Source organism: Microcaecilia unicolor, chromosome 6 (assembly GCF_901765095.1).
Source record: "Microcaecilia unicolor chromosome 6, aMicUni1.1, whole genome shotgun sequence".
In the NCBI taxonomy this organism is placed as follows: domain Eukaryota; kingdom Metazoa; phylum Chordata; class Amphibia; order Gymnophiona; family Siphonopidae; genus Microcaecilia; species Microcaecilia unicolor.
This window is the reverse complement of record NC_044036.1, coordinates 200,909,064-200,920,146: the sequence shown is the minus strand read 5'-3', so window position 1 is coordinate 200,920,146 and position 11,083 is coordinate 200,909,064. Positions and strand designations below refer to the sequence as shown.

The window sequence follows — 11,083 nt, the reverse complement described above, 5'->3', positions numbered from 1 at the left end:
GTTGAATATTTAAAAAATGATATTCAAATTCATTTATCCACTAAAGGGTGGTAGGGCTACTGCTGTGTTGGCACATGGCAAACCAGGCCTACTGCAGGATACTGGCGGTAGTCCCGGCCTCTGCTGCACACCAACTCCGGTGCTAGTAAATGCAACGGGCTCCAACAGAAAATGGATGTGTGGTAAGTGGTTCACTTACTGCAGGGCCATTTCCCTTAAAAAAAATAAACTGTAGGTTGGTAAAAGTGGCCCTTAGTTAAGTCTATCTGTGAATATTCAGCTGTGCTATCAGGATAGTACCGGCAGTCTGTAAGGATATTAAGAGGCTCTATCCGGATGGTGCTGGGGTGTTTCATGAGCGGATCTGGGGTGGAGGTCACAGCTAGCCAGTTAGCCTCAATATTCAGGGGCCCTTTTACTAAGTCGTGTAAGCATCTATGCACGCCCCACGTGTGCGAAAATGGAGTTACCGCACAGTTACCGCATGGTTCTTACGGTAATTTCATTTTTGCCGCACATCCAATACGCATGCCAAGTGGCATTTGGTGCGCGCAGGTCATTACTGCTAGGTTACCACATGAGACTTTAGCGCTAGGTCAATGCTTGGTGGTAAGGTCTCAGATGGAAAATGGACACACGGCAATTTTCATTTTGCCACACGTCCATTTTCGGCAAAAATTTTAAAAAGGCCTTTTTTACAGGTGCACTGAAAAATGATTCTGCACATGCCCAAACCCTGCGCCTACACTACTTCCAGCCATTTTTCAGCGCACCTTTTGTAAAAGGACCCCTCAGTCTATGATAACTATCTGGATTCAATTTAGAAAAAATGCTGGCTGTCCCAGCTGAATATAGAGTCATATATTCTCACAATATATTATATATCTTGCTGGTAGAAAAAAAGAAATATTGGTTGTACAGAGTCAGTTTTCTATGAAAATAATTTATTTAGCAAAACATATAGGCAAAAACAACTTCACTGAAGTTTTAGCTGCCCTCAAGGCAGTGTTGTTCAACATTCATAACAGAAACACAGTGTTCAATACAACAAAATTTCTTCAGCTCTCAGAGTAGAGATAACAACAAAGCTTTACTAAGTCCTTCAATGACTAAAAAAATATCCCTCCCATCCCCCACCCCCACACACTATATATATATATTTTTTTTTTTTTGCAGTATTCACAGCTATGATAATTCATGACTGGAAATCAGAGGACTTCTGGTATGTCTATTTCAAACTGAGAAATCTCCATAAGGAAAAGATGTAAGAATGAATCCAACCATGACACTAGAAACAGCTAGATATGACAATGGTATACTACATAAGCTATTTAAATAAAACTATTATATTTGTATCTTGCAACAAAAGTCACCAATTGACATCTCATGAATTTTTTGATTGGATATGTTGTAGGGAAGCTCTACCTAAAGAGGTAGCCTGCAGGTTTGAGGTGACCTATATAACCAGTTCTTCCAGTGTACGTCCTGAAGTCTGACATTATACAACAATTCACTGGTGCTTCAAACAGCTTAATTTGCTCCAACCTGCCTTGTTTGAAGTTGCAAGTACCCAGACTACACAAGCTGTCCAACAATCACATTACCCCCTTCTCCACCTCCCTCTCCCTTCCCTAGACCAGATCATTCTTCAGCCTCTGTATTCTACACTCCGTTTTACTCATGCTACATAAGTAGCCTTGCTGTACGCAGAGTGACTGGTCCTCAGGACAAAGATGTAGTCCTTGAAGACACCTGGCCTCCATAGCTAATGGACTACTTTTGATGGCAGATCAGACGATCTTTTCCTTCAGTCCTTCCATTTTCATTTTCTGCAGTGCCATGCTCATGTGCCTTGTGGTCTCCTGCACAGTTCCTGATAAAATTCAGACTGCAAGAAGCGAGGGTAGGAGTTATTTTCCATCAGACTGTAGACTCGCTTCTGAGCTGCATTGAAGCAGCATTTTGCTGGAGCATGGAGATTCTGGGTAATCATTTCTCTTGTTTGGAAGTCTATGTTTATCTGAAAAATAAGAGCAGGACATTTTACTAACAGCATTCGGTTTGGATCGATGGGCGATAACATCTACAGTATGTACACTGTTCAAATAAGAGCATGATGCAAAACTGCATTTTTTTTTAGTAACAGAAAGTTATTTATGAAACCAAAAAAGCCTAAAATCATTAAAATACTTGATTACATGGGGCTTTGACTATTCAAGTAATAAAATATTTAATATAGTTATGATAAAAAGATGCTGTTTTTGTTACATTTGTACCCTGTGCTTTCCCACTCATTGTGGCTTACATGGGGCAATGGAGGGTTAAGTGACTTGCCCAGAGTCACAAGGAGCTGCCTGTGCCTGAAGTGGGAATTGAACTCAGTTCCTCAGGACCAAAGTCCACCACCCTAACCACTAGGCCACTCCTCCACTCCATATAATGCACTAGATAAAAACAGATGGAATTATGTTTTGTCAGTATTAAATTTTATCTTTAGTTTGCAGTGAGAACTATCTGGATAACTAGAGTGTTAGTTTTAAAGATAGTGGCATTTGCTTATTTAGTTCGGGATTTTACCTCTTTGGGAGCCTCCTTCTCAATAAACTCATCATATATCTTCTTTGCCTTGGGTATCAGTTTATGAGGTGACTTGGTTTTCTTAAAATCCTCACAAGCCAACCAGAACTCAATGTTCTCTTCGCTGAATTCTGACTTCAGAAAGGCTCTGAAAGCTGCTACGCCATCTGGAAGAGACACAGAGAGAGACACGATACATTTATCACCTGAAACCATTCAATGCATCCTATATGTCATTATTGCTGCCTGACTTTTCTCCCTTTCTTTGCTAAAATGGGAGGAATTCAGATCTAAAGATTGGAAACAGTTTGATTCTAGTACCAGAACAAATATTTGGCAGGGCAAAGTCAACTTCAGTTTTCCATTCTGATCTTTGCCCCCTCTAAAAGATATTGTATCCTTTTGCGTCATTCTAGGTCGACCATTTTGGGATTCCTTCATTCTTAATAGGGCTGGAAACTTCAATAAATCAAACCATTGTCATATAAAACATTCCTCAGGGTCTGAGTATATTTCAGCAGCCCAGTACTTCTATCTATATTCCTCCCATTTGGCAGTTATTGTTAGCAGGGTTTGGCAACATGTCAGCCACTGCTGATTTAAGCATTTTACCAACTTTAATTGTCCCTGGAGTCTAGATTTTATGAAGAACATATCCAGGATCCCCAAAATAATAATACTTCATTTTACCCTATATAATTTAAGCATTGGAAATACACTTAGTCACATGATTTAAAGTTACCTACAATTTCATATAGTCTGCAACACTGTCAGAATCTCTATGCAATAGCATTGAGATGCTGTCTAATATTGCCTAATCCAGTATCCTACTTCTATACCTACTGGACCATCAGATTCAACTCTTGGGAGTTAGACAAATCTTCAAGACTGAAATTCATCTTCACTAATGGGCTGTGGTTTGTGTGGACTTGGATAAAAAGAGATGGGAATTTTCATGGCACAGATTCAATTTGTCCATCCAGCACTGGCTGGACATAGTTAACTGGGTAATTCTCAGTAGATAAATAGCTGTAGTAAATCTACTCAGAGCTTTATCTGGGTATATTCAGACCATGTAGATGGGGGGGGGGGGGGGGGGGGGAGTGAATATTTATAAAATGATCTGCAGTTGACTTTCCTGCTCATCAGCTTTTTTGAATAGTTTCCTCATGGCTTAAATGCTTTTCATTCCCCAACACCAATTTCTGTGTGGACCCCAAATTGGACCTGATCTTTTTCAGTTTTCAAAAGTACAGTTCCTATGCCTACCGCAGTCTAAGGAGGTCTGTGAACCATTAATGCTCAAAAGAAAAGGAACTGAATGTGTGGATAGGTATTTTTCCTGTTTCAGCCCTATACATGCCGCTCTGCTTGTCAGATAAAATGATACATTTAAGCGTTCCACCTATGGTTCATTTCTACACAATAGATACTTTTCCCTTGAGAACTAGGGGATGATCACTGTAACACTGCTTTGTTTCTTTTCCACAGATATAAGAGCAACTTACATTTATTAGCCAGAAGGTTGTCAAATGTTTCTGACCACTGCAGGGCATCTTCAGGTTTTGGTCTAAGAAAACAGAAATTAAGAACTTTATTGCCAAATCACTGCCTAGCTAGCTTTCTATACTATAAGAAAAAAAACAACAACAACTGTAACACGATACTTATTCGAGAAAATAAAACTTGAAATTACCGATAGTAAGCGTGTTTCTTCCCTTTCTTATTGGAGATTGTCTTGGGAGATTCTTTGGAAGCAGAGGATGAATTCTGCAGGAAATAGTTCAACCTGGTCTTCCAGTCTTTGACACTAAAAGTCAAGGAGAAAAATAGAAAAGCTGTCAGCACTGCACCCTCACACTTTGAATATTTTGCTTTTAATAGCTACTCATTTGAGTATGGATCACTGCAATGTCAACATGTACATGTATGCAACCAGCGGAATTACATCACACTAGGAAGACGTGTTCCACAACTGGCATACGTCAAATGACTCTGAAACGCCTGCTTTCCTGCCCTAGCTAGTCTTGTTGAACTCTGGCAAGCTATTTATAACTTTCAAATTGTGGTTCCCTAGGAACTGGCTGATAGCACAGATTCAATCAGGTGATACTGAGTTTTGCATCATCATTGACTGTATCATTTGATTTAACTCTCTATGTGCCTGCCGCCAATCAGTCTAGAGAACTCTGCCACTAGAAAATGACACTGGTCTTGCTAACATTTCTGCCTTTTCTAAATGAGAAAATATGGTGAACATTAAATCACAACTCCTTTAGTGTGTCCATGAAATGATATCTTCACATCCTCATGGTACGAAGATAGTTTTGCATCAGTTACAAACTATGTCTTTTCTCTCCCCCTGTTTCACACTAGACTTCTAAACAACTTCTAAATAAGCCCTAAACATCTTTTGTTTAAAAAAAAAAATCTCTGGTAAAAAGACAATTTGCTATAACTGTTATTGCTAGCTGTCGACACTGATTTCTAATTGAAAAGACAGAGAATAAAAAGTTGCAAATATATGTGGAATGTATCAGAAAATGCAGAAAAATAATGCATTCTGGAAATAAAGTTGATAGAAAAGACAGTTCAATTGTGAAAAACAGCAAATACAAAAATACTCTAGTTCATACTGAGCGTTCATTTTTATCCGTGGGAGTGCACAGAAATAAAAGTTAACAGGAGCGAAAATAAATAAGGTGACATTTTCACTGGACTAACAATGCATTTTTGACTAACTTTTGAGAGCTAGTCAACAAGTCAGAACAGAATGAGCAGGAGATGACAATTACCAGATAATGTAATCCTATCCTAGAAAGTATCCTAATGATAGTCTGAAGGGGAAAAGGAAGGAAGGTGGATAGATATCGCTTGATCACCCATCAACCTCCCCGCTCCCAGAGCTAGTCAATAAATGTATCTGGTTAGTCCAATAAAATAAAGAAAAGTATTATTTATTTCCGTGCATCCTAGAGGATTAGCAAAACACTTGCCCTGTAACATCCAATATACGCTTAATCTATCCTTTGTAGCATAAAAGCAAACTGTAAAACTTACATCGTTTTCTTCATCTTTCCTCTCTTGTCTTCATTCGTTTGGCAGTTGTCAGCTGCTCTCTCCATATTTTGACCACAGTTGTGTTGTAAAGCAAAGAACATGGCACTCTGCATTGTTTTTATCCCAAGCCCTTTGATGCTTTAAATCTTTCTCCCTCTCTACTTTATGAACTCTGGGGCAATGAGCTGCAGGTCTCTTCCTTATATGATTACAGGGAAGCGCTGGGCTACACCCACCGCGATGATTGATTGGCCGCTGGAAAAACAACAAACCCGAAGCAAGCAGATCTTCAATGTCATACAAGAAAGGAGAGCCCAGACCTGTGCTGACGTATTGTTCTCCCCTGTCATGCTGCTTCGTGTGAGAACAGCTCTGGTAAATGCAAGTTGCTGCAGCTACTTACCATCAACCCGCTAAGATTACGATCTCTGTTTAGGACTCCACTTACCTGACCTTTTCCCTTGCACACTGTGTATCAAGTACATCAACTTAAAAGCTTGCAACAGAGCAATTGTTGGATCGATATGAAAGGCCACACTTGCTGTGTTGTTTGAAAATTCATTATATCAACTAATACCTAGGCAAAAGAGGCTGAAATATCTTGCCACCTAAGATTGGAAAGGACTGCCCTGTCCATGCCATGCGTAAGCCGTTGCTGCCTGCACAGCTCTGGGTTTAGATTTGTCAGTTTATTTTCAGCTTTCGGGTCACGTCTAGCTGTTAGGCTGGAAACAGGAGGATTCCTGCCAAGCGTGCCCCCCCCCCCCCCCCCCCCCACTTTCAGATCACTTTTTGCATAGCTGTTTGTATTGTGAAAATACCACGGTATTCCTTTACAAGAGTATTTTGCTCCAGGTGCAATTAAAATATAGATTTATAATTATAATTTATGAAAATACTTTTAATCGTGCAGTGCAGAAATTGCAACTTCGAAAGGGGGTGGGTGATTTCTTTGATGCACTTCAGGATGCAAAGCTGTCGATGGGATTCTGCTGTATTTTTATCAATGGGTTAGACAACTATTGACATTTGTGTTTGAGCTTCTTGCGAACCCCTAGTCTAGCTCTGACTAGCTATGGACGGCAGATCGGCCAGCGTGGGTAAAAAATTAGCCCAGAAAGTTAGAGAGTGAGGTTAGGAGTGGCTATAAGAAGACCCTGGGACGCCGCCACACTTTCATTTTCTTAATTTTTTTCTGTAATGTTATATCTTTCACTCTTATTTTCATTTATGAATATTATTTATTCCAAAACTTTTCGTTAAATGTCAGTGCTAGACTTGATAGTGCAATGTAGACTCAGTGACTGAGCTCGTGTGAGTCCCCGCTCATTCTGAACTCCAGTCCAAAGTATAAGCTTCTGGTTTGTAGTTGGAGACACACATCGTTGCAATTAATCTGAGTCATTAAGCAGAGAGCTGTATTGAATTCTCGCCTACCTACTCCTGTTGTTTTATTGCCATGTTAGTATATTAACAGTGCTTGAAATGCAAAAATAACTTTTAATATATAATATATGTTAACTCGAGGGATTTAGAGTAGCTGAACAATCCACTTTAGTTGACAATTTCACAAACAGTAATTCCTTTTTGAACATTAGGGGCGCTAGAGAATACACTTTTCCAGGAGAACTCCTGAACCAGAAATAGGTTGCTCAGTCCCCAGAGACTGGTCCAGAGTTAACAAGAATTTACCAGAGGCTTGTGGAAATCAGCTTCAGCGTTTGCTATGCACAGATGTGCACTCACTGCTTGTTGCACGCCAGGTGTCCCTGCTGTCCAAAGTTATTTCAGCAGGCTTGCAAGGGCTGCAAACGTGTTTACACTCTTAGAAAATTGGCTCTGTTTAGGGATGTTGTTTCACAGAAGGAATGTAGGGATTGATACTGCTGAGTCCACAGATGATCTGTTCTGCTGAAGGTACCACTGCTCAGGTTGATCTTGTAACCATGTAAAAGAGGAAGGAACCAACATTCTGGCAGTTATTATGAGAACTGTCAAGATCATCTTCCTAAATTTTGCTTACTAAGTGTGTTGTATATTGTGCCTTTGCAGGATGTGTGCTGTGTATTTTGCTATTCAGTATGTGTTATTTTGCCTTTTCAGTGTGTGTGTGTGTGTGTGTGTGTGTGTTGTGCATATTCAGTGTATATGTGTATTGTCTATTTTGCATATTCAGTGTGTGTGTGTGTGTGTGTGTATGTATACTGTGTATTTTATGTATTCATTATGAGGTTGTGTTGTTTGTGTGTTATGTATTATGCCTATTCAGTATGGGTGTATGGGTGTAGGTGTTGTGTGTTTTGCATATTCAATTGTATTTTGCCTATTCAGTGTATGTGAATGTGTGCATTTTGCATATTCTGTGTGTGTGTGTACTGTGTATTTTGTGTATGCATTATGGGTGTGGTATATTTTGCATATTCAGTGTGAGTTGTATATTATGCCTATAGCCTATTCAGTGTGGGTGTGTGTATTGTGCATTTTGCATATTCATTATGGGTGTGGTATATCTTGCATATTCAGTGTGTGTGTGTGTGTATATATGTGTGTGTTGTGTATTATGCCTATTCAGTGTGGGTGTATGTGTGTAGGTGTTGTGTGTTGCATATTCAATTATATTTTGCCTATTCAGTGTATGTGAATGTGTGCATTTTGCATATTCAGTTAATGTGCATGTGTGCGATGTATATTTTGCATATTGTGTGTATTTTATTCTCATTTAGCCAGGCACATTATTTTTCATGAATGTAGGTGTGCTATGAAGGTCTGTATGATCAGACACATTCTTACCTCTGCTTAGCGTTCTTGTTTTTACATGCAATACTGTTCAAGCCAATATTTACAGTAAACCAGAGGCTGCTTCTTGGTTTGATTGCACTGGCTGAGTGATCCCCACATTTTCAGTGGCACAAAACCAGACAGGTTGACAAATGTGTCACTGAAAATCTGGGGAGACCCCTGCAGCAGTCTGGGGGCAGAGTCAAGGCAGAGCTTGGATTTATCCAGTTAGCGGTGATTTTCAGATCACTGACCGGTAAGTGTTTGCATAAACTTAGGGCAGGAAAAAGGCTGTCCTAAATTTATCTACCCAGTTATGTGGGCACCAATCTGAATCAGCCAGCACCTATACAACCTCTAGCAGCCAGCCAAGACCTGAATATTTAATACTGATGCCCAGATTAGGCTTGACATTGAATATCTGGGTCTGATTCTGCCTGCGGGGTCAGTGCTTTTAAGATCGCTGACTGCCACAGGCTGAATATTGGCCTCGTTATTTGTATAAGTCAGTGATCCTCACTGTTTTTCAAGAAGGTGGCAAAGTTGGGGGGGGGGGGGGGAACACTCTGTGGAATTCAGGGCTGTCACAGGACAAAAAACTACTACTACTATTTAGCATTTCTATAGCACTACAAGGCGTACGCAGCGCTGCACAAACATAGAAGAAAGACAGTCCCTGCTCAAAGAGCTTACAATCTAATAGACAAAAAATAAAGCAAATCAAATCAATTAATGTGTACAGGAAGAAGGAGAGGAGGGTAGGTGGAGGCGAGTGGTTACAAGTGGTTACGAGTCAAAAGCAATGTTAAAGAGGTGGGCTTTCAGTCTAGATTTAAAGGTGGCCAAGGATAGGGCAAGACGTAGGGGCTCAGGAAGTTTAATCCAGGCTTAGGGTGCAGCGAGACAGAAGGCGCGAAGTCTGGAGTTGGCAGTAATGGAGAAGGGAACAGATAAGAAGGATTTATCCATGGAGCGGAGTGCACGGGAAGGGGTGTAGGGAAGGACAAGTGTGGAGAGATACTGGGGAGCAGCAGAGTGAGTACATTTATAGGTTAGTAGAAGAAGTTTGAACAGGATGCGAAAACGGATAGGGAGCCAGTGAAGCGACTTGAGGAGAGGGGTAGTATGAGTAAAGTGACCCTGGCGGAAGACAAGACGGGCAGCAGAGTTTTGAACCGATTGGAGAGGGGAGAGGTGACTAAGTGGGAGGCCAGCAAGAAGCAGATTGCAGTAGTCTAAACGAGAGGTGACAAGGGTGTGGATGAGGGTTTTGGTAGAGTGCTCGGAAAGAAAGGGGCGGATTTTACGGATGTTGTAAAGAAAGAAATGACAGGTCTTGGCAATCTGCTGGATATGAGCAGAGAAGGAGAGAGAAGAGTCAAAGATGACCCCAAGGTTTCGAGCTGAGGAGACAGGGAGAATGAGAGAGCCATCAACAGAAATAGAAAATGGGGGGAGTGGGGAGGTGGGTTTGGGGGGAAAAATGAGAAGCTCGATTTTGGTCATGTTTAATTTCAGGTGGCGTTGAGACATCCAGACAGCAATGTCAGACAAGCACGCTGAAACTTTGGTTTGGATGCAAGGTGAGATATCAGGGGTAGAAAGGTAGATTTGGGAGTCATCAGCAAAGAGATGGTAGGAAAAGCCATGGGATGAGATTAATGAACCAAGGGAAGAAGTGTAGATAGAAAAGAGGAGGGGACCAAGAACAGAATCCTGAGGTACGCTGACAGGCAGAGGGATAGAAGTAGAAGAGGATCAACCAGAGCGAACATTGAAGGTGCGGAGGGAGAGGTAGGAAGAGAACCAGGAAAGGACAGAGCCCTGGAATCCAAGTGAGGACAGGGTATCGAGGAGTATGCTGTGATCGACAGTGTCAAAAGCAGCGGAAAGACCAGCTTCAATATTTTGGCAAACTCAACTAACTAAAGTGCATATTTTCTTTGTCCTTCAGTGTGTGTCTCTAAATCCCCAGCTTATCTCCCCAAGCACACTCATCCAACCATCTTTCGAAGGAGTTAGCCTCTACCACCTTGTCCCCACTCCTATCCCATCTACTTAGGCTTTCTCTGCAGTTTATTAATCTCCCTTCTCTTTCTTTAATGACAGCTGTTGCCCTTTCCAAACGTCTGTTTTGTTTCCCTTCAGCACAGTGTCCAAACTCACATGCTACCCTCACAGTCTAATGAGATCACTGAAGGACTGAATGGATAAAACTCATTGAAGGTAAGGTGGTACCACAGCAACACAGAACAACTGTCTCAAAGGATGTGTGTGTGTGTGGGGGGGGGGGGGGGAATAGTTACTGGGGAACAGATTCAGGGAATCACACTTTGGATCAATAAGAGTCATCAATAGCTGCTCCTAGACCTTCTGAAGAACATGAGCAGGAGTCCTGAGCAGGGTTAAGATGTAGTCATACCATTTCTCCCGTTCTCTTCCACTCTCCCTCTCCCAAGGTCTACTTTAAATCACAACTTCTCAGAGATCCCCCAGCAGCAGCAGCAGCCATTCACAGATACCGGTAACCTCTCTTCTGCTGTGACCCGCCCTCCTATGTAAATAGGAAGTTGCATCAGAGGGGTGGGTCATGGCAGAAGAGAGATTCCGGGCATCTGTGAATGGATACTGCTACTACTGAAGGGAAATCTCTGAGAACACACAATGC

The 11,083-nt window shown here is 41.3% G+C and overlaps 1 protein-coding gene across 1 annotated transcript; it reads right to left on the bottom strand.

Moving 5' to 3' along the window:
- Nucleotides 1–923: 923 nt before the first annotated feature.
- Nucleotides 924–5,824, bottom strand: RGS2 (regulator of G protein signaling 2). Its single transcript, XM_030206453.1, has 5 exons — nt 5,638–5,824; nt 4,274–4,387; nt 4,086–4,147; nt 2,578–2,744; nt 924–2,020 (listed from the first exon to the last, which is right to left on the bottom strand). The coding sequence occupies exons 1-5, from the start codon at nt 5,748–5,750 to the stop codon at nt 1,844–1,846; spliced, it is 633 nt and encodes a 210-aa protein (XP_030062313.1). The 5' UTR covers nt 5,751–5,824; the 3' UTR covers nt 924–1,843.
- Between the last annotated feature and the right edge of the window lie 5,259 nt (nt 5,825–11,083).